The sequence below is a fragment of the Polyodon spathula genome, chromosome 4 (assembly GCF_017654505.1).
Source record: "Polyodon spathula isolate WHYD16114869_AA chromosome 4, ASM1765450v1, whole genome shotgun sequence".
Lineage (NCBI taxonomy): Eukaryota > Metazoa > Chordata > Actinopteri > Acipenseriformes > Polyodontidae > Polyodon > Polyodon spathula.
The window spans coordinates 27,388,025-27,411,251 of NC_054537.1; the positions used below are offsets into that span (position 1 = coordinate 27,388,025).

Below are 23,227 nucleotides of genomic sequence, written 5' to 3' on the forward strand. Positions count from 1 at the left end.
AGCAAAACAGACACACTGCTTTGACTAACCATTTAAGCAATATAAACAAAACAGTATCGTAAAGATACAACCCAATTTTAATTTTACTGTTAGTCAAAAATGTAAATTTTCCTTGTTGCTCATTAAAAGTTTAGATTAGTAAATGATGCCACAGATCATACTTCAACTACTGCTATAATTTTAGTCTGCAATAACTACACAGCCTTCCCCATAATTGGATTTAAGTTATCAGTAAACAAGAACATCTATGGATACAACACAAAAAAACATAACTGCTTTTTTTTGCCCTCTGTTTGTGCTGTATACCTCAATGTTAAAGCTTTTAAATGTTTCAATAAAAAATAGAAAAACATTAAAAAGGGTGAGGTGACATTATTACCACTCTACTGGTAGTTATGGGGAAAGGTACTGCGCACAATTTTTATGTATACATTTGGTGCTACTTTATGTGAAAATTCTGTTACAAAAAATGAAATCAAAATGCTTATTTAAATGTCTTCTTACACACACACACACAAAAAAACTAAATGTTCAGAATCCCTATGATTGTCTCTGTTGTTAAAAATAAACCCTGCCAATATCTCCCAAACAAGCGAAGGCTTCCACCCCCGATTTTTTGGGGAAAGTACAACTTGTGCACTATTGGTGATTTCACAATACTTGTTCTTTACAGAAACTTTAAAAAAATAAATATCAAAAAACGCCGTGCTTCCTCACTCTTATTAGTTTGCGGCACAGTGTCATTTAGACTGAACGACAAGAGCCCAAAATAAAGTGACAACTAGATTTAATAAATTAAAATACATTATTTAAGATGTACAAAGCACATTCTTATTTTTATCCAAGTTTCTTTTTAGGGTCAGTATCTTGTTCTATTTACACATATACAAATTTCAGGCAGCACAGACCAGCAGGATAACAGAAGGCAAGGCAAGGCAAGACAAGACAAGACTGCCTGAAACTAGGATGTAGAGCAACAGAAGAGCAATATAGACCCAAAGGTAGCCAACTTCGGGCCCGGGAGAAAAAGGCTGTGATGGGGAGTTCAGATCTAAAAGGAGCTACCACTATTCTGGAGGAGAGATGGTTGGTGGCGCCGAGCTAACTTTGCCCGCCTTCCGTTCGTAGTTCACAAGTCGTTGACCAACAAGATACCTGGATATAAAAACAAGCACAAAAGAAAAATGTAACCATTAAAAACACTGCTGAAAAACTAAACTAGAACACATACAGTGGCTCTCAAAAGTATTCACCCCCCTCTCTCTCTTGGACTTTTCCATATTTTATTGTGTTACAACATGGAATCAAAATGGATTTAAAATTAGGAGTTTTTGCCTCTGATCAACACAAAAAAGTCCATAATGTCAAAGTGAAAAAAATAAAATCTACAAATTGTTCTAAATGAATTACAAATATAAAACCCAAAATAATTGATTGCATAAGTATTCACCCCCTTTGCTATGACACACCTAAATAAGCTCTGGTGCAACCAATTGTCTTTAGAAGTCACAAATAGTTGAATGGAGTCAACCTGTATGCAATAAGGTGTTTCACATGATTTCAGGTTAGATACACCTATCTCTGGGAGGTCCCACAGTTGGTTAATACATTTCCTAACAGAAACTCCATCATGAAGACTAAGGAACATTGAAAGCAAATCCGGAATAAGTTTCCTCAAAAGCACCAATCAGGGGTAGGATATAAAAACATTTGAGGCATTGAATATCCTGGAGCACAGTAAAGTCCATTATTAAGAAATGGAGAGAATATGGCACAACTGTGAATCTGTCTAGAACAGGCCGTCCTCAAAAACTGAGTATCCGGGTGAGACGGTTACTAATCAGGGAGACCACCAAGAGGCCTATGGCAACTCTAAAGGAGTTACAATCTTCCATGGCTGAGCTGGGAGACACTGTGCATACCGCAACAATAGCCCAGGTGCTTAACAAAACTGGCCTTTATGGGAGAGTGGCAAAAAGAAAGCCATTGTATCAATAAGGCAAACGTTTGCTGTATTTACTTACGCAACAATGGGTAAATTTCACGAAAGTCGTGAAAAACATCCAGCCTTACTCAATGATAAAGACCACGCAACCCCAACAACACTATTCTGTGCTTTAGTGGCAGCTTCATGTGCAACTTGGATGCAGACAGTCAGAGAGCACACCACCATTACGTAAATAGGAGTTTTTTCTAGAACAATTAAATAAGCACCTACTTGTCATTTTTAATGTGTTCATAAAGGCGCTTAAACTGGCGAATCTGAAAGGACAGGATTCCTATCAACATCACCACCATTAGAAGAAAAGGATAAATCCGACGCTGAACCAAGTTCTGCATCTCATCAGCTACACCTGCAGAAAACAAACAATATTGGTTCAATTGTTTTTTCTTAATGAACACTTCAAAAAGTTGTAAAATTTCTTTGGTATAAAAAAAAAAAGTATGAAATAAAGGAATCAAGATCAAAGAGTAAATGTATAATTAAAAAGAGGAAACATTATTATGTATGCCTAACTGTTTGTCTATTCCAGGACTGAGTGTCATACCATAAAAGCAGATATGTTTTCTACCGTGAGTAACTGTTAAATCCTACCACAACACTTGTCTTAAATGCTCACTGTGTGTATGTGTGTGTGCCTGTGTATGAGCCTTAGGTGAGTGATTTCAGCCCAGCCCTGTATACAAATCAAGCAAAACAGGGACAGTTTAAGAAAACTCATCTATCAATACTTTTAGTCTGCATTGTATCACACAGATTCCATAGTAAAACCTATAAGAAACTAGGAGTGGGCATCTTAGTGAGACAAACCAGATCCATTAGTATAGAATGGTAACAGACTTGCAGATAAATTGCACTAAAGGCTGGCTTGTTAGGATTCCCAAAACATCTTTAGTCATCACTAAAGCAGTGTTCCTTGGATTCTGGAAATGTGCCATGATATTTCACGGCTGTAAGCGTTTATACCTTGTAGGTGTCTGGAATTAATGCAACATGCTGAAATGGTCTGAAAAACCTACCTATTACAGGTACAATGCCAACAGCAATGACATAGGGCACACAGAGAGAGAGGAGTAGGACAGAAATGACAGGGGCTGCCAGTTTCTGGATTATAAAATGGAGGTCAATGTTGCGAATTCCATTTGCATAAACCTTTCAAAAACAAAACAAAAAATAAATAAATCAAGATTAATGTTTACAAAATATTTTGCAGATTTGTAGCCACTTTTACTGTTGGGGACTGAACTCTACTCTTGTGCTGGGAAGTGTTTATATTAAGCCAGGATTCTATGCAGTGTACCACTACATGCAAAAGATCTAGGCTGTGTAGGTTTCACAGAGTTTGGGGAAGAACTAAGGGCTATGTAATATGAAATGCTTATAAGAATTGTGAAATGTAACAAGCATTTAATGTATTTAATTGAAGTAAATCTTATTTTACAGTTTCAAACGTGGTAACAAAATGGACAACAGAAAGCTCCACAATTGTCTTTGATAAGAAATGCTAAATACAAAATTCAATTGAAAAAAAGAAATACATTAAACCTTAAGTGTCATTTAAATGTTTACTTAAGCCGTGAGGGCGATGACATGATCTAACATTTACTATTAATTTCAAAGAGGAACTTGTTTTAAGCTAAATATTTTTCAAACATATTTCACTAAACAAAATTTAAAAAATCTAAGTGCATTATTGATTAGTAGGATTAGTGAGTGCTGGGACAAATACCTGAATATTCAAACAAATATTATTTTGACAAATATTAAAAATACAAAAATCAGATGTTCGTATTTGCTAGAAATTACAAAAATACCTTGCACTTACTTACCACCTCAACAGAAGTTGCGCGACATTCAAAAATGCAAATTAAAAAGAGCTCTGTGCGATATGTGAGATTAATATATTTGAAAAATAAAAAAAAAAAGAAAACACAGCATCAAAAAATGTGTTGTGCTGCTTTAGATTAATTCAGAATCACATGGGACAGATACAAGGCAAGCCCGTCATTATGAAATGCCTAGCTTAAAAACAGTGCCCAACTTGCTGGACAGGTTGTGTAGTGATTTTTATATAGATTTTATATATCATATTTTTTTTGTTGCAACTTTGTTATGTGGAATGTAATAAAACGTTTTTTACCCTTCATTTTACAACGCCATTTCCACGTTTGTTTTATTTGAAGTGTTTAAAGTTAAATTTAACTTATTTTGCTTGTTCAACTAGAAAAAAGCCACAAGTTAACCTTGTGTTATTTATGAAAATGCATCTATGGCCACGGTCTACTGTGAAGAAACGGCAATGGCAAAGGATAAAAAAAATAAATAAATAAGTAAAAAATAAATAAAATGCGGTGTCAACTTTATGCACTTCAGTCCTCAAACTAACCTGCTCAATCACAGTCTTGAGCCACCACTGGGGTCCCATCAGAGTAATAGCAGCAATGATTTTGGCATGTAGAACTCCAAGAGCCCAGTCCTAGAAAAATATATACGTTTAATTGAATTGTGTGAACATATTAACCAGATCCACATGTTAACTCCACCGAATGAAATTAGGCGAATACATTTATTACCCACACACATTGAAAAGGTAGGATTGTGTTTCAAAATACATTTAAAAAAAAATACAAAAAAAAAAAAAAAAAAAGAGTAAGGAGAGGTGATAGGAAAATAAATACAATAATAAACCAAGTTAATTTCACAAACACTTGAGGGTGTTCCAATGTTATATATTTTTTTTTATGCTTAATATATATATATATATATATATATATATATATCTATATATATATATATATATATATATATATATATATATATATATATATATATATATATATATATATATATATACATACACACACAAGCTTGCAAAAGTATTCAGACCCGTGACCAATTCTCTCATATTACTGAATTACAAATGGTATATTGAAATTTCGTTCTGTTCGATATTTTATGTTAAAACACTCAAACTCAAAATCAATTATTGTAAGGTGACATTGGTTTTATGTTGGGAAATATTTTTAAGAAAAATAAAAAACTGAAATATCTTGCTTGCATAAGTATTCAACCCCCACACATTCATATTTGGTAGAGCCACCTTTCACTGCAATAACAGCTTTAAGTCTTTGGGGTAAGTATGTACCAGCTTTGCACACAGTGGCGGAGGGATTTTGGCCCATTCTTCTTGGCAGATTTGCTCCAGGTTGTTCAGGTTGGTTGGACGACGCTTGTGGACCGCAATTTTCAAATAGTGCCACAGATTCTCAATGGGATTGAGATCAGGACTTTGACTGGGCCACTGTAGGACATTCACCTTTTTGTTCTTGAGCCACTCCAATGTTGCTTTGGCCTTGTGCTTGGGATCATTGTCCTGCTGAAAGGTGAATTTCCTCCCAAGCTTCAGTTTTTTAGCGGACTAAAGCAGATTCTCTTGCAGTATTTTCCTGTATTTTGCTCCATCCATTCTTCCTTCAATTGTAACAAGTGCCCCAGTTCCTGCTGATGAGAAGCATCCCCACAGCATGATGCTGCCACCACCATACTTCACCGTAGGGATGGTGTGTCTTGAGGCATGGGTAGTGTTAGGTTTGCGCCACACATAGCGCTTTGAGTTTTGGCCAAAAAGCTCTATCTTGGTCTCATCTGACCACAAAACCTTTTCCCACATCACAGCTGGGTCACTCTCATGCTTTCTGGCAAACTCCAGACATGCTTTCAGATGGTACTTTTTGAGTAACGGCTTCTTTCTTGCCACCCTCCACACAGGCCAGTGTTATGCAGAGCTCTTGATATGGTTGACTGGTGCACCATTACTCCACTCCCAGCCACTGAACTCTGTAGCTCCTTCAAAGTGATTTTTGGCATCTCTGTGGCTTCTCTCACTCTTCTTGTTTGAGCGCTGAGTTTTCAGGGACAGCCTTTTCTTGGCAGTGCCTGGGTGGTGTGATGCAGCTTCCACTTCCTGATTATTGATCCAACTGTGCTCACTGGGATATCCAAACACTTGGATATTATTTTGTACCCTTTCCCTAATCTATGCATTTGTATTACTTTATCTCTAACTTCTGTAGAATGCTCTTTGGTCTTCATTTTCCTTCAGACTCACAGCCTTACCAATGATCCTTCAACAGTGGGGTTTTTATCCAGAAAATGTGACAGCAACTTTAATGGTTCACAGGTGGAGGCCAATGATAGGGTAATTGTGTTCTCGTTTGGGCAATTTCTTTCATCAGTGCAAACTGGGAGCTTCCACAGCACAGGGGTTGAATACTTATGCAAGCAAGATATTTCAGTTTTTTATTTTTCTTAAAAATATTTCCCAACATAAAACCAATGTCACCTTACAATAATTGATTCTGAGTTTAAGTGTTTAAAAATAAAATATCAAACAGAACGAAATTTCAATGTACCATTTGTAATTCAGTAATATGAGAGAATTGGTCAGGGGTCTGAATACTTTTGCAAGCCACTGTGTTTGTGTGTGTATATATATATATATATATATATATATATATATATATATATATATATATATATATATATATATATATATATATATATATATAAAAACCTGTTTTATATACAGCTACCAGGGTTCTCGCCAGGAATTCTGTACAGTCGAGCGGCAGAACATTTTGCCTTACCTTAAATATATAATACGACAAAGAACTTGAATAATGTGTTGTCTTTTGTTAACTATATCTGGTTGCACTTTATGTTCCACATTTTCTTTTTCATTATTGTTGTTGTTTTTTTTTTATTATTACCATGTTTATTTAGGCACTCTACGATTTGACTGGGGAAAGTTAATGCAGGGTTATAAGTTAACCAAAAAAAATAAAATAAAAAAACACACACCACACACACAACAGTAACCTTTTCACTTCCTTTTTAGATTAATTATTGAGCTTATTGTTTCATTTAAATTGTTTTCCTTGTTAAATTTTCTGGGCATTTTGTTAATACACATTTTTTTTTTTTTTTGCTGTTCTACATTTTTTGAATGCAGCTGTTCATTTTAACCCAACAGTACCCACACACGTTTGGTCACCATCATAACTGTTGCATGAAACCGGAGTGTAATAATGCAGCACATCTGCACTTAAGCATTTGTATGTCAGCTGACAAGTGTTCATCTGATATCCTATCACTCCATTCTCTCTCTCTCCCTCTATTATGTACTATATATCACCTTACAGTACAATAATATGACAAAAACTGGACTATAATAATCTTAATATTTTTTAATAAAGTAGCCGGCGCAAACATAGTATTAGGTGTTGGATTGCGCCGATCGCCGGCTTATTTTGTTCCCATGCATTCATTGTCACTATTTTTGCTTTGAATATAATTGGTTATATTTTTTAGCAGTCATTTAACGTTTTAGTCTCTCAAAGGCTTAACACAGAAAACCCGCCCCTTCAACTTTGATTGGTTAACTGGTGTGTCTAGACCTAACACAGCTGTCATGTGGTTCCACCATTTTTTTTTCACCCAGCAAAGCAAGTGATCTAGTATGCTAGAAGCGCAATCAATCCTTATTGTTAAAGGCACAGTAGCATCTGCAAGACGGGCGGCCCGTCCGGCTGAAAAGGCCAGGGGAGAACCCTGGCTACAACATTGCATACCAGTACATACCTGCCATGGATAAAAGAGTGGTGTCTGATCCAAAGGTACCCTCAGAGGGGCTACTATAACCAGCTCAAACAAGAGGCCCAGCAACAAGGGGACAACCCCAGCCAGCAGCACAGCCACAATCAAGGTCTTCACTATCTGCAAAACCAACAAGATACCTGCTGATAGCTGCTAGAGGGACAAACAATAAATAGTATCAAAGACTTGAATGGACAAAGTAATGGATAAAATTACATTTATTTTTATGATAAATCAAGTGATTACCATAAGAGACCACTCCTGCACTTTAAGTGCAATAACCTGACGTCCCTGTGGCATCCAGGCAAGGAGGACAGTGATGGCTCGGATGGACAGCCAGCACACATACAGCCCACAGGCTGCAGTGTACAACTCGTGGATCTTGGCACTGCCCGTCCAAAAAGACATTAACCAGCGGCCAGTGAATACTGACAATAAAAAAATTTAATTCACTATTAAAATCACTATTACCGGACACCAGTAAATTAATGTTAGTGTAACTAAAATCTGCAGGCTTTCGTAAACATATCAAAGATGGAACATTCTTAAAATTACGCATTCTTAACAAAACGAAAAAACAACAAAAAAAAAACTCCAGACCAACTGACTACGCACATTTTAAAGGTGAAACTGTATAATAAAGCAATCTGCGTGATACAGCACTGCTCTTAATTCATGTAGATTTTTTCAAAAATGATTTTAAAATAGAAAATTTATACCAATAATAAAAATCAGATCACACACCTGGTAATGTGAGGCAAATGAGACTGGCAACCAGTAATGTTGCACACATGAAAACGATTAACAGCACAATCTAAAAAAACAAAAATAGTAATAATCAATTACATTTAAAAGTGCATGATCATAACATTGCTTTCACTATTACAGATCATTACAGTATTGCTATGTTTAGTACATTATCTCATTGTATATTCTGTAATGGAACTAGCCTAATTATAAAATAAACTAAAACATTACATCAATACAATAACTACAGCAAAAGTCGAGGTTGAGGTAAAGGAAATTTCAGTTTTAGTGGAGCATGTTTAAATTAAAAAACAACAAGGAGATCAAAACAATTTTCTGCGAAGCAGCTTGGTGGTTTAATTGCAAATTAATGCAAACACGTATCCTTAACTCAAAACAAAACCAAAAAAATTATGTGCTGGTGCAGATTTTTCCATTCTCACAAAAGACTGTATTAGCTGTGACCACTAAGTGCATAAGGCATTTCTCAGTAACATGTACCTACCCTGAAAGGGAATCTCATAGGCCTATGGTAAGGCTGAAAGCCCACTGGCCCTCCCTGCTGCAGAATAGCCTGGTGAGCGGCATGGAGACCCTCTCCCACCACTGGAATGGCATTGTTATTGCGAGCTTGCTGGTTATTGTTGGCCTGCTGGTTGGCATTGTTATCGTTTTCCTCCTGGTTTCCCAACAAGTACGAATGAAGGTCTCTGTATGATCAGAAATAACAAAAAAAAAAAAAAAAAAAAAAGTAGTATCTCAAAGTATACTTCTAAAAGGAAAAAATGGAATGCAATACTGTAGTGTATAGTGGACATGTACTTACAGCAGGTAGCCTGCCGTGACAGTCCATGCCCTGACCAGACCCTTCATCCACTGCCTGGTGTGCCCTTGCTCCAGAAGAGCTGGAAGCACCACCTGAAGCAGAAGCAGCTCCAGAGACAGCTCGCTCACTGGGGCATCACTGGGAGAAGCAAACACGAACATTATAAAACCACACACTGCTTCAGCTTTATAGCACACTGCCAGCTGAGCCAACAACTTGGTAAAACTGAACTTTTCCTCCACCGTGGAGATCAACATGCTGTTAGAGCAACACATAAACTTCAGATGTTAAGGACATGAAACAACAAGCATCTTTCTGGAAACTTTTGCAGCAACTTGCTGAATGACAATGTAGTTCCATGGGCTTTGAAACACTGGTAACTACAGAAAATAAATATAGAATGTAATATTTTCAAAATAACCAGAATTCGTTGGATGCTGTTAATTATTTACTCTTTACTAGTTCCAGGAGACTTAATGTCCCCTGGATCTAGTTATTTCAAGAGATGACTGAAAGCTGACTTGTGTTTTGTGGGATTAGGCTACTGTATTTTGAACTAGTTGCAGGTACTGCACGTCAGTGACAGCACACTGTAGTAACAAACATAACACATTGCAGTAATCACAGCAACTGATAAGGAAATGCTAACTGTACACAATGGACAGTAAAAAGAAACAACCACCAATTACTAGAATGAAAAGTTTACTGTGGGTCAAGAGAAGAGAAGTTTAGCTGCTGAGCTCAGTCTCTCAATTACAGCAGTGTGCCAAAAACATGTCCATTACAGGCTGTAGTATGTCTGAGCGAGCACTACCACATCAATATTGTATTTAAAGTGCATACAATTATGACATCTGCAATGCAAAATGTTCCCCAGACAGACACAGTTGAAGAATTACCTGTACAGCATCACATTGTAAGGAAGGAAATCAGGCAAAATGTGTTTGATAATGCGAATTGGTAGCCAAAGCATTAAGAGGACAATTGACCCAAATACGACCTGAAAAAAAAAAAAAAAAAAATGTCAATACCTATTAGTATTTGATACAGTAGAAAACATTTGGGAAAGATTTAACATGGAGGAAAAAAAGGAAGTTCTTACCACTGATAAAATAAACCGTCTGAGATGTCTGTATATAGGAAGGTGAATCATTTCTTGGACTGGATTAAAATCTGGATCATTCAGGTTTCTCAGAAACCACAGCACACCCGGTCTCAGTACCTGTAATGTAATTTGAGAACTAAAAAGTTACTGTCACGGTTCACATTAATTTAAATAATACAGTAATAAAATAATGACTTGGATCGCATTATTGAGGAGTTTGGTGATAAAGGAGAGGATTTATCAGTATGCATATCTATAAAGAGGTATGTGAAAAATACAGCAAACAAGGGGTGGGGCTTGGCTGGAGATACAGTACTGAGTGTCCTTTTGCGATTCAATGCCTTTTAAACCTGTTTTACTCACAAAAAATATTTTAAACAGCGTGTGTAAAAATAAATTGGATCTGACGTGCCTGACAAGCGCTGAACAAATGGACTGCAAAGGGTTAATACTTACCTCTCGAAGTAAGAGAATAAACGATGCAAAGTAGAACACATAGACCATTCCCACTAGCCAATGCAGAAACATAGTAGTGCCTGGTGCAGATTGAAAACTCAGTTCTCGGTCCTTCAATGAAGCATCAAACATTTCCTGCAGACCCAACAACAACTCTGCCTATTAGTATGATTTAAACATGATTTTATAGTAGGTAACAGGTTGTGTTACACACAAATACATATTTATTTTGTTTTTTGTTGCATGTGATTAACCTATATGCCACAGGGATAAGCCACAGCTGTATTTCAATTCTGTATTCATGAATCATCTTGTCTTGGTTATTGGGGGGGAGGGGGGGGGGTGATTGGGTGATGCCCTGTGGCTTACCTCAATAGGGTGCATAAAGATCAACCCATTAGTTTGCTTGAAACATCAATACATTTGTTTTCCACAATAAAAACACATTTAATTGTGTTAACACCTAAATGGTTTAAAATATTACAATGGAATAAAAACAGTCATGAAATTATGTTAACAATCCACTTACCAGGGAGCAAATATCAAGCCACCAACCACAGATCAGAGGAAACACACCAATCTCCACAACAACCAGCAACGAAACCTTAAAAGAAAGAAGACCTGCAATTATATCCCAGTACATACTATGACATGTTTTCTCTCTACATGTTTAGCAACAGGTGCTGAAAAAAAACATATGTAAATATCAACAAAATATGGCCCAGCAGAACCTTCTCATTAATGTGAAACTTTACCATGTGCCACATTCTGCAACCACAAAACAAACTGCAGTCTCATGGTCATAGGTTAATTCATTATCTGAGCTTGACCGTTATAGTCTTCAACTTAAAAAATAAACAATAAATCCTATAAATTAACCAAGTTACCTTGACAACGATATAGCAAACTCCCAATAAACGTCGGGATCTTTGGAACTTCACTACTGCTGCTAGTCCCTGTTCAATCTAATTAAGGAACAATGTGTTACACAAGAATCAAGTATGAATGTCTATGGACACATTTCTATAACTTCAAGCAATAAAGTTTAATATAAAGATTTACATGCAGGATTAAACAGGTGTACTTCAAGTGGTGAAAAAGTAGGCGTTGCTGAAAACACTAAAAAACAAACAAAAAACAGTAGGATGTAGGCTGATTAAAAGGACTTCAAATCACTTGGATTTTTAAACTGCTTTTGTGGAAAATAATGTTTGCCTAATTAAATTAGTAGAAGTAGGCACCAAATGAAGGATTCTAAATGTACAGTGCCAACAGACAGTTATTCTTGTTTCCATCTGCAGTCAGGCACAGACCTGTATTTAATTAGAAACTGACACCAATGAAAACAATTTTACCATCTGTCACTACAACCTGCTTGCAAAGGAGAGGACAACACAATCAGCATGCTCACTGAGAACTGTTATCAGAATATGGTGTTTGGGCAGTGGAATTGCAACTTAGGATTGCCACCACAGGTTTGTCTTTAATATGTAATAAACCATTAACTCACTCTCCCAAACCTTGAAAACATTCTGTAAAATTATTAGAATTGGAAACAAAGTGCATACAGCACTTTACAAAAGATGTACTGCTGACCCTGTCTCTTATGCTAGAAAGCAATGTCCTTGTTAAAAACTGTAAAATTAGACAATCTGAACTATACATACTAAGCATATAGGTGGTTACTGAAGTCAAGTGGCATTGAACTTAATAATGCACATCATTCCTTTCATTCTAAATCAATTCACAGTTAAAACAGAAGAATCCGGTACTGGGTAAAAGGATACGTGACATACTATTAAAGTTACAGCCAAGAGGACGTAGCCAACGATCGTTGTTATCAGGCCTTCAAAGTGAGAAGCTTGGACCTTGTGGAAAAAAGAAAACATGGTACATCAGTAAAATACATATAAGGACACCACGTTACAGGTGTCAGAATAATGGAAAACCAGGTCACTACGAATCTTCAGCCATACCATGTAAAACAGCAAAATAATTAACGGTATTGAATAATTGCTACTATCATGTATTATGCATTTCTCTGTATTTAAAGTAGTATGGATTTTCTTCTTGTCACTGCATCTTGTAAAGCACTTTATGATGGTGGTCCACTATGAAAGGTGCTATTAAAATAAAAGATTGATTGATTGATTGAATAACAGGTAAGTGGTCCTCAAGATAGCTTTCAATAGCTTAGTCAATTTGTGTCAGTACTGTGATTAAACAATACATTTAAAAAAAAAGAAAAGAAAAACAAAAAACCACTCACTATGTGGAATAGGTTCTAGTAAGAAATGTCTCCACAAAACCTCAGCAAATTGAAATGACACAGCACTAATTAGCCAGTTAGAAGCCAGACCATGATACCCTCAAACTGTACAAAAGGCACAGCAATATCAAGTTTCACAGCTGGATGAGCAAGACCCAAGTACATAGTCCAAGCAAGGGAGGCAACTCAAGAGTGCAGTTTTATATTCTGTGTGTGACATCAGAAGTACTCAAGCAAAAACACATACTCAGTAAAAGGAAAAAGACATGAATCTGGTTGAATTTTTTTGGTCTGTCGTTTAGTTCTATAAACCCCCCAGGACATGAAGGCTGATTGTCCCCCCCCCCCCCCCCCCAATTTTCAGAAACACTTGTTTCTGAACGTCGTTAACATAGGGTTACCATAACAAGAACTAAATAAAGACATGCGCTATGCAAATGTGGTTTCTACTCAAACACAAGCATTTTACATGCTCTCACACTAAATCATTATCTTACATACATTTTTATTTACCATTATTTTGTTTTTGTCACAACACTGATTTACAGAGAACACAGTGTGCTACACCATAATGTTCTGTCAAGGTTTATTCAAATTAGGGCAAGATATACAGCCTCCAATCACGTCACCATGGCTTACAAAAAGTTAATTCACATACCCAGTATATGCCAGCAAATTTACAGTTTGAAATATGAGGAAATATGAAATACAAGAATGCCACAAAAAATAAAGTTATTTTAAAAAGCCATAATCACACTTGACAGAGAATCATACCTAATGCAATAGAAATATCAAACAGTGTTTGGTCTTTTTACATTTGCAAAACTAAAATTCACGTAATAGAACAGTCATATTAGTCAAAAGGACAGAGCTACCAGCCAATTAAACGTTCAAGAGTTTATAAAACCCTTCAAAATAGTAAGTCTGTATCTCCATAGGTTTCTAAAATCTGACAATGCTATTACTTACATATTCTTCAAAGCCAAGTCCAACCACAGAAAAGTGACCAATATGATAGGGACAAAATGCTGAAATACACAAGAACAGTACACAGATAATAGAGTGAACTACATTAAGTCTAGGTCTAAATGCATTTGCTGCTGTGTTTTTTTTTAATTAGTCATGTAAACTCTTATTTATCAACATAAATCATATTTCAAAAAACATTTTTTGTTGATCTTTAGAATAATCACAACTGTTAAGAGCAAAATCAATCAACATACATTATTAAAAATCTTTAAAACAAACAAACAAAAAACACACCTGTTAGGAAATGCAAAATTTGTAGACTCAATGTGGCAAATTTAGTACTCTTGCAGTGTCACCTCACACATACTGTAAGCTTTAAATCAAAAATATGAAATATACTTACCAAACACAAGAATGAAGAGTGTATTTAATGAAACAACCCAGAAAACATGTTCCTAAACAAAATTAAAAAATGTACAATACTCAGTATATGCAGGGACATTTATTAAAATAATTAAATCATCATCATCACCAATAAACCTAGAAATGCTGAATGTTATTGTTAAGATTAGTTATGTTTGCATGTGTCTAACATGCACAAACATATTTAATGGATTCAAAGATACTCTGCAGTATAAAGACATGGAACAGCTGTCTACTGAGGCTATAAAGACGATTCAGTTGTTTAAGTGTCTGACTTTTTACATAATTCTAAAAACCTAAAATGTGAGGACAGCAAAAATAGTTTGCATTCTTTAATGCTATTTAAATACATTTTTAAACGTATTTAATTTTCTCTTTTCCATACCAGAAAAACCAAAGAACCATCCAGCCCGAGCATCTAAAGTGAGAAGAAAAAGAAAAAAGAAGATTAATATACAAAATATACAAGGCCCAAGGTTTACATTACAAAAGGACATTAAAAAAAAAAAAAATTAATTCAGATGCTACAGCTGGCTAAATTATAACTTTTTATTGAATTTCAGTCAATGTTATTTCAAACACTTACACGCTCCCATGTAAGCTCCTCAGCAGCCCGGTCCCACTCCAGTGCATTCCAGTTCATGTCATCTATCAGGAGGCAAATTAAATAGATTTGCCTTATGTTGTTAACATTAGCCTAAACTTGCTTTAGATTTGATGAAAACCTACATGGTTATAAATTTGCCTTATGTTGTTAACTTTAGCCTAAACTTGCTTTAGATTTGATGAAAACCTACATGGTTTTAATGCTGGCATAATCTGGGTTACACAGATTAAAATTAAAATACTTAAACTTTTACTGCTATTTGGTAAAATGATTACTGAAAGGCTAACTTCACTGTGGTTGTAAGAACATGGCTTTAAAATATTTACTTTGTATTCAATTACTGGCTGGTAAGCCCAAAAATAAATAATTATCAAGTCTAAATTTTGACTAGTACTGAAAAATGGGTTAGACCAGTCTAAAGTAGACTTAAAACAGCATTTAGATTTGCACTTCAACAAGTTAAAATCAACTTGACATTGGTATGAATTATCAAAAGTTATCCTGATGAAATCATTCTTATTGTTTTGGTGCTAATCAGGCTCTGTTCAGGACTTCACTTTCAGTCAATGTCTAATAAGCAGATGCATTTTCTTAAAGAACAGTCCCTGACAACTATGTTTTTAGAAGAAATGTTAGGGTGTGCTATTTGTTTTGAAACTGCAATAGAGAAAATTTATGAGCATTGAAAAAATTAAAAGGTGTTAAAAAAGGGCAGGACCTTGTGCGCCATTGTTTGCATCAGCGGCATCCTCAGCTGCTGGGTCATCTTCATCACCGTTGTCTGCCTCCATGTCCTCGGCAGGGTCCACCTGGATATCTGGTATCTCTGCCACCACTGCATTCTCTGCAGGGGGGTTAGGGGGTGCTGGCACTGGCACATTCTCTGCAGCCCCATGCCATGCACCAGGGGCCTGGTAGGAAAAAGGAGGATGTAATATTGTACAGTTTGTCAATTTTTATTTATTTATTTTAAATGCAGCCTTTTTTTTTGCAAATATAAACCTCAAACAAAAAAAAAAAAAAAAAAAAAAAAAAAAAAAAAAAAAAAAAAATCACAAAAACAAGGAAAGTACACTTATGGTTTTACTTATAAGCGAGGGCTCATTTTTTGCTTTTCAAAATCAAACCTGCTCGCTGTTTGGTTTGTTCAGAATCAAACTTCCTCTCTCAGTTTGGTTTGTTCCTGCACTTACCTCGTTTGGCAGACCAGCTCCATTGGCAGGCTGCTGCTGATTCTGGTCTAGCCACTGGGGGGCACCGCCATGAACAATCTGTTCTCGTAGCCAGACCAAACTTATAAACGCACAGAGTGTACATGTCACCACAAAACAGCCTTGTAAGCAGTCTGCCAACACATTTTCCCTGAAACAAAACAAAATCATATTTATGTGAATGAATGAGATAGACAGATAGATATACAGGGGTGTGCAATTTTTGAAAAAATTAAAAATAAAAAAAATGCTATACAAATCTACTTGCCTTCTACCCGTCACGCAAAACACATAAAAAAAGTGGAATATAACTTGTAGGATTTTGGTTTTATTTAACAGTGAACACAATCAATTAGTGATTAACAGGGGTGGATCTAGTCTTGTGTTGCTTTAATGGTTCACTAAATCCAAGATACACAAAAAGTTCCCAGTGACCCCACCTTCCCTCAACAAATGTATAACATAACCAAGAAGTACCACAGAACAAACACAACTGAAACGTTAAAGACGTCGGGGTACGACCAACAGGTATGACAGATAAGAGAATCGTACAAGCAGAAAATAAATTCAAGATTAACACCAGGAAGGCAGAGAAATGGAAAATAAAAAACCAAAATTCAATCCTTCTATACAAAAGTTAGGGAAGCACATCTCCAGGGAGCTTAGCACCTATAAATAAACATTAGGGGGGTGCTCTACAGAAGCACCCACACAGCTTGCACCTTTGTGAAGTACGTATGTTTGTATGTATGTATGTATGTATGTATGTATGTATGTGTACACACACAGTCTTTCTACATATTTTATAAAAATTGTTTAAAAGTTACATATATAAATGACTTGGTCTCTCTTGCTATGCTTACTTGATTTCTTTCTCTCTCTCTCTCTCTCTCTCTCTCTCTCTTTCTGCCTTGACACACTTAACAGCTCTTTACTGATAAAGGGGTACTTGCCGAGCAGTAACGTGTCATTACAATAAGAGCATATTGACATCAGAAAGGCTGATAAACACGGATCAAGAGGCACTACAACTTACTGATGTCAGATTGATGCCAGTGAAAATGTAACATCCAGCATAAATTCAAAGAATAAAGTATTCCTCTTCAATTGTCGCCTTTGAAAAAGCACATAATCTAGCACAAAAACATCAGTGTTCCTCTATATTTCCAACCTGATTTTTGTGCTGCCATTCTACAATAGCAAATAGTGAACAAACATAGCAAGTACAGCAATCTTGACACAGACACAACCTACCTTGTTTATTATATACCAATTACACACACACACACACTTGAACAGCTGTATGGGCATCAACAGCCAAACAGCATTTTGGTCACCTGCACATAACCAGACAATCTGGTTCACTCTTAAAATTAAAGAAAAAAAAAAAAGTATGTCCAATTACCACCACAAACCCCCCCCCTCCCCCCCCTGCCATTTTATCCCAATTTGGAATGCCCAATTGCTTTTCGCATCAGCCAGCAATTCTCCACACAGCTTTGGAGACCTGAACGTTCAATGGGTGTCCTCTGATCCCACGACCAAGCCCGCTTCCTTTTTGAACAAGGAACTCAAGTGGATGTCAGCAAGATACTGACATCTGGAGGACAAAGACCAGCCCTGAAGCTGTTTCTGCTTTTGAGCTCATTGGGCACCAGGCCAGCACGGTTCACTGTAGCGCGATGAGGAGAAACAGTCCCTGGAGATTTTGCCTCCCTAACCCACGGGCCAGAACAAATGAGATGCTCCTTTCGGAGTCCCCAGTGAAGACCTGCTTACTTCGCACAGCCACTCGGGGTGACCCCTGAACTAATACTTTAAATGAAATACTCAAGAATATTTTATATTATCACAATTGACATAATATGTATATTACCCTTTTCAGAAGGCAATATATCCATTTTGCAATTATACAGCTTTTTATGTATACAGATATTTTCACATACTTTTAATGTTAATATTACTGGTATAGTTAAGCGGAAGAGGCCTATTGGTACTTTAAAAATATTATCCAAATACTTGCCTCTTATCTTTCCTTTTACCACAGTTGGACCAGTAACAGAAACCAACTACTGTTCCTTTTTTTTTTAGAATACAATAAGGACAAAAACCTACAAATCTATTTACCAATACATATTAAAAAAAATTAGTCAGGCATTAAAGAGACAATGAAACTTACGTTGATAACATATCTAATGGCAGTGTCAGTAAGGAGCTCACAGAGCCAGTAAACAAACACTTGTAGATACGACCTGTTGGAAAAGACAGTAACATAAGTTAATACTTTAAATACAATACTGATAGGCAAGGAACACTGACTTTTTTTGCAAGAGGAGAACAAAGCACACCATGACCCAATATAATTAAAAGGCACTTAAAAATACTATGTAAACATTCACAATTTAGTTAATATTTGTATCTGGCACCCTAACGCAATGAGTTCCCATTTTGTGACCCCCATAAATTCAATCATTTAAAAGAGAGATAATTCGACCTACACCTATTTCCAAAGCTTTGACTCATGAGTTATTTAAATAATGCTTTTTCATAATTTACTTTTATGAATTAAAGGCAGATTGACATTCGTGGAACTGTCCTTGGCTTTTTAAGAACAGTGCAATTTAAGAACATAAACATTCTTCGGATAACTTGTGCTTTGTGAATAAGGCCCTATATTCCAACATTATTCTTCTTTTCAGAACAGAGTCTTTTAGTTATTAAAAAGTGTGTTAAAGAATCTTCACAAACAAGCCCTCTGGGCAGTGATTAAATATTTTAAATAATTTTTAAAATCACATTTGAAACAATGTTTTAGTCAATCCCAACAGCACAGCAAAAACGCTTTAAAGAAAGTAGTAATATAAATGTGTGCTACTTACATGCTGTGAGAGGTACAACTCCCAACCACGCAAAGGCCACAAGTGTATAATGAAACCAGTATCGTATTGCTGTGCCGATACTTGTTACCAGTCCTGCAAATATGTCCTGGACAGGGAGCCGTGAAGGCATATCTGGAGAATAAACTTAAAAAAAAAAAAAGTGACACCAAGAGATCAAAAAGTAATTCCTTAAATAAGTTAGCTTATTCAAATATCAAATGGTTAACAGCTTAACAATAATTGGTAATAATAGTGGTGTATTGTTCTACAAGACAAAAGAAGCAAGTTGTTCAACAAAAGTGGTTTAGAAACATGTGATCAATTTAACCTGAAGACATACACACATATACACACAGTGAAGGTAGAGTCTCTATGGCAACACAAAAGTCCAGAATTCCTTCAGCCAAACTTTCAGTTTTGATGGCTTACCAAAAGAATTTCCGTAGGGACATTCGTGCTCGCACTTCTGGCATTTTTCTTCGCTTGTATTTTTCAACAAAAATCTCTATTTCTTTAAAAATGTGGTTGTAAAACAAAACAAACCTTCACTGCATGTAATTACCTTTTACTGATCATCACCTCTTCAATAGTAAGCACTGTAGTGCACAAATGACTCTCGTTATATATATTAGGGCTGTCACTCAATCAAAATTATTTATTTTTTTTAAATACAATTAGTTGTTGCCAATTATTTTTCTCCCACTTTCAAATGCCCAATTATTATTTAGGCTCAGCTCACCGCTACCACCCCTGCGCTGACTCGGGAGCGCGAAGACGAACACACACTGTCCTCCAAAGCGGGTGCCGCCATAATCTGGAGCAGCTCTAATACATATAAAGCTATTTTTTTTTTTTTTTAAAGCAACATCCATGTTGAATTAGCCCCAACACACGTTGAATGCTTTACTTTAAATCAGACTATAGATTACTAGATTTGTAGATCTGGGGAATCTTAGGATGTTAAAAATACACTTTTGGAGGATTTAAACAGAAAATGTGACCATTAACACCACTATGATCTACACACAAGTTCCTCCAAATAAACCACGTTACAGGAATAAAAAGCATCTTGTGCATAAGGTATCAGCATAAATCATAAACCCGTAATAAGGCGACTTACTTGGCGTGAATGCAAATCTATGCTTGCATAGTTCACAGTATTCCTTCCTGCTGTGCTTCAGCCACTGAACCAAACTGGAAAACAAAAAATGTTCATGAATTACAAAACTTTTGTCATAACAAATTATAATGAAATTGAAGTTTTACTGCTGGTTTCACAGACCTAGACTAGCATTAACCTTGGTCTGCTTTACTTAAATTAACATTAGGCAGGCCAAGATGAGTGCTAACTATAGTTAGCATTTACAGTACCGTATGTGAGGTACAATAGCTTATGAAGACACAAATAAGCTGTTGCAAGGAGTGGACAGTTTGCACACGCTGGGGAATTAGAACAGGAGAGATGTATAGGATAATAATCTGTTGAACACAGCATAAGAATTTGTAATTTCATGAAATCTAAAATACCTGATAATTCATGCCGCAGATTCACTGCAGACTGAGCCGAGCCCTGTCTGTTCACATCCTAGTTGCTAGTGCGTATGCGCAATGCTCTATGTTTTCCGAAAAGTTAAATCCACGTACAGAGTTTAATTTATCGGAAGTATAATTGGATTATCTATTCCAAATCATGTAAACACAGCAATGTATCATTTTCAGAAAACCAATTCTGATTCAGTTTTCTGAAAGTCTGATCTCATGTAAACATACTGACTAAGTGGGTGATTCTGTTGAAGTTAGTGGAAATTGAAGTTAAAGTGTTGAAAAGATATGTAAGCAGCACTTACCAATGTATAAAACATGTAAATAAGCAATTACATATTTTTTTATTTTAAATAAAAACCTTTAACACCAAAAGTGTAAAAACTTTTGGAGCTATTTTGCACTAGCCAGTGAAAGGATGCATTATATAAAACTTAGTTTAAAATGCTATGGTTTTTTGTTACAAAATAATTTTAGAAGCACAACAACTCACTCCAGTGTGTGTGCTAAAACATATTTTGGCCTATGGTGGTCTCATGCCTCACAACGAACCCAGGTTGTGTAAAAGATAGGGCTATGTCTTCCCACACACCCTGACGTGTGTTATTGCTTACTTAACTAACTGTGACTTACTTTTTTCTTATTTATTAATACTCATTCACATTATTTTTCACTGAAAAATCATTGCTGCAGAACTGTACAAATTCTTTACAGCAAATACAGTTCTCTTTGCAGATTTGTGTGCTTATTTCCATGGGGATTACATACATTCACAGCATTTGACTATTGTTAGAAAAGTTGTGACAACTAGGCTTGTTTCACATTTATCCCACAAATTATACAAGTTTACATGTCTTTCCATGTTACAGTATCTCTGTGTCTTAGCATTCTGTTACCCCCCCCCCCCCCCCCCCCCCCCCCAGCAGGACACCTTTAGGAGGACTGGACCTGGGACTGCTGTGTTTACACACACGCACAAAAAAAAGACCTAAGACCTAACAGAAACTCCTGACCTTTTCACAATTTTTTACCAGTGATATTGCCCAGTTTGGGTTACTGCCTGCATTTAAATTATGATGCAAAGTATTTAAAACAAATTAGAAAAGATAGCTTAAATATAAGGACTACATGTTTAGATGAGATGAACATACCATTCCTGGTGTATGAATTTAATACTGCCAGTGCACACACAAGGGTGATAAAGAGGTTTGTCCGGGGCACCTTCCGACCGGCAGACACGGCATATGTCAGCTGCACATACAAAAGACACATATTCATTGTAACTGATGCTATCTGTGGCACACCTACAGGATTACGCTAAGAAATAAGGGTCCATAGGGCCTGACTACGGGAAATAAGCCTTTGAAATCTAGGTCGCTTATTCATACCTGCTGTTCTATACGCTGACTTTAACCAATTGTCCAATAATTATTTCTGCACTGTACGAAACACTCTGTCACAGTAAAGATGTTTTATTTGAATTGACAACTTACAGAAAAAAAGTAAGACACTATGAAAGTGGCAACTCGTATAATATTTAGTATACATTAAAAACAAACTAAACAAAACTAAACAAACAAACAAAAAAAAAAAAAAAAAAAAAAAAAAAAAAAACACACTATATACAGCAGGATATACTGCTTCTAAGACCATTCTAGTAACTTACAGAAACCCCATCAAGACGTCGGATATACCTTAGCAGTCCGAACACACATACGCATACAGCAATTACACAATTTTGACAAGTCAGTGGATGTGTGTTTTCATTTATTTATTTGTGTGGTTGCACTGCAGACTACGTGCTTTAATAATACATGTACACCAATCGAGACCAACCCTCCCTACTCTGACATCTTCAACCCCTGCCTGTGTGATTGCTTACAATTGCCTTATTGCAGACGTTACCCGATGTTTAGTTATTGTAATTTTACAATGTCGCATTGTGTTACATTACCTTCCTCGGCGGTGTCCATCTTGTGTCGTGACGCACTGACCTCAGTTGCACTCTACAGTCAACACATAACACACCGTCAGAGCAAGCCTGGTCAACAACAGCATCAAAACAAAGCAAACATTTATTCAGGAACTGGACCACAATCTGCAAACCAACCCCCTGCTACCAACTAATGTTAAATATCTGGGATCGTCGTCTGTCTCTATTCCCCTAGGGCACGGGGATAAATATTTAACTACTTATTCAACATGAAATTCATTTTCTGTCACCTAAGATTTCCGCACAACGGCACCAAACAGACGCGCTGTCTTTACGACAAGCCTATGACGAGTTACGTAAGGTACACGACAGCCTCTCTCTCTTTGTGGCAAACTGTGTGTTTCTATTTATTTATTTATTTATTTATTTATTTATTTAGCACAAACACAAAAAATATAACAAGAATATCCAACAAGAGGATTTCTTTTATATCCTCTCTAAAGAAATGACATCAGCTTTACACATTGCCAGGGATATTGCATTCTCACTTTTTGAATAAATTGAATAAATCAAACACAGCATATCGGTATGTTTTTTTTCTTT

At 36.1% G+C, this 23,227-nt stretch overlaps 1 protein-coding gene across 4 annotated transcripts; it reads right to left on the reverse strand.

Moving 5' to 3' along the window:
• Positions 1–770: 770 nt before the first annotated feature.
• Positions 771–22,954, reverse strand: LOC121314368 (E3 ubiquitin-protein ligase MARCHF6-like). Of its 4 annotated transcripts, XM_041247545.1 has the most exons (27): positions 22,915–22,954; positions 22,646–22,697; positions 21,843–21,942; positions 20,270–20,343; positions 19,150–19,293; positions 18,450–18,522; positions 16,253–16,421; positions 15,778–15,970; positions 15,039–15,100; positions 14,838–14,870; positions 14,433–14,484; positions 14,030–14,088; positions 12,579–12,659; positions 11,679–11,747; positions 11,321–11,395; positions 10,792–10,926; positions 10,333–10,452; positions 10,130–10,230; positions 9,231–9,368; positions 8,910–9,114; positions 8,402–8,471; positions 7,904–8,085; positions 7,643–7,810; positions 4,389–4,478; positions 3,022–3,154; positions 2,219–2,354; positions 771–1,155 (listed from the first exon to the last, which is right to left on the reverse strand). In XM_041247545.1, the coding sequence occupies exons 2-27, from the start codon at positions 22,662–22,664 to the stop codon at positions 1,068–1,070; spliced, it is 2,769 nt and encodes a 922-aa protein (XP_041103479.1). In that variant the 5' UTR covers positions 22,665–22,697; positions 22,915–22,954; the 3' UTR covers positions 771–1,067. The 4 variants fall into 4 exon arrangements, with proteins under 4 accessions (XP_041103479.1, XP_041103480.1, XP_041103482.1 ...); XM_041247546.1 differs by lacking the exon at positions 22,915–22,954 and having other exon boundaries at positions 11,679–11,756; positions 12,588–12,659; positions 22,646–22,908; XM_041247548.1 differs by lacking the exon at positions 22,915–22,954 and having other exon boundaries at positions 7,643–7,777; positions 22,646–22,908.
• Between the last annotated feature and the right edge of the window lie 273 nt (positions 22,955–23,227).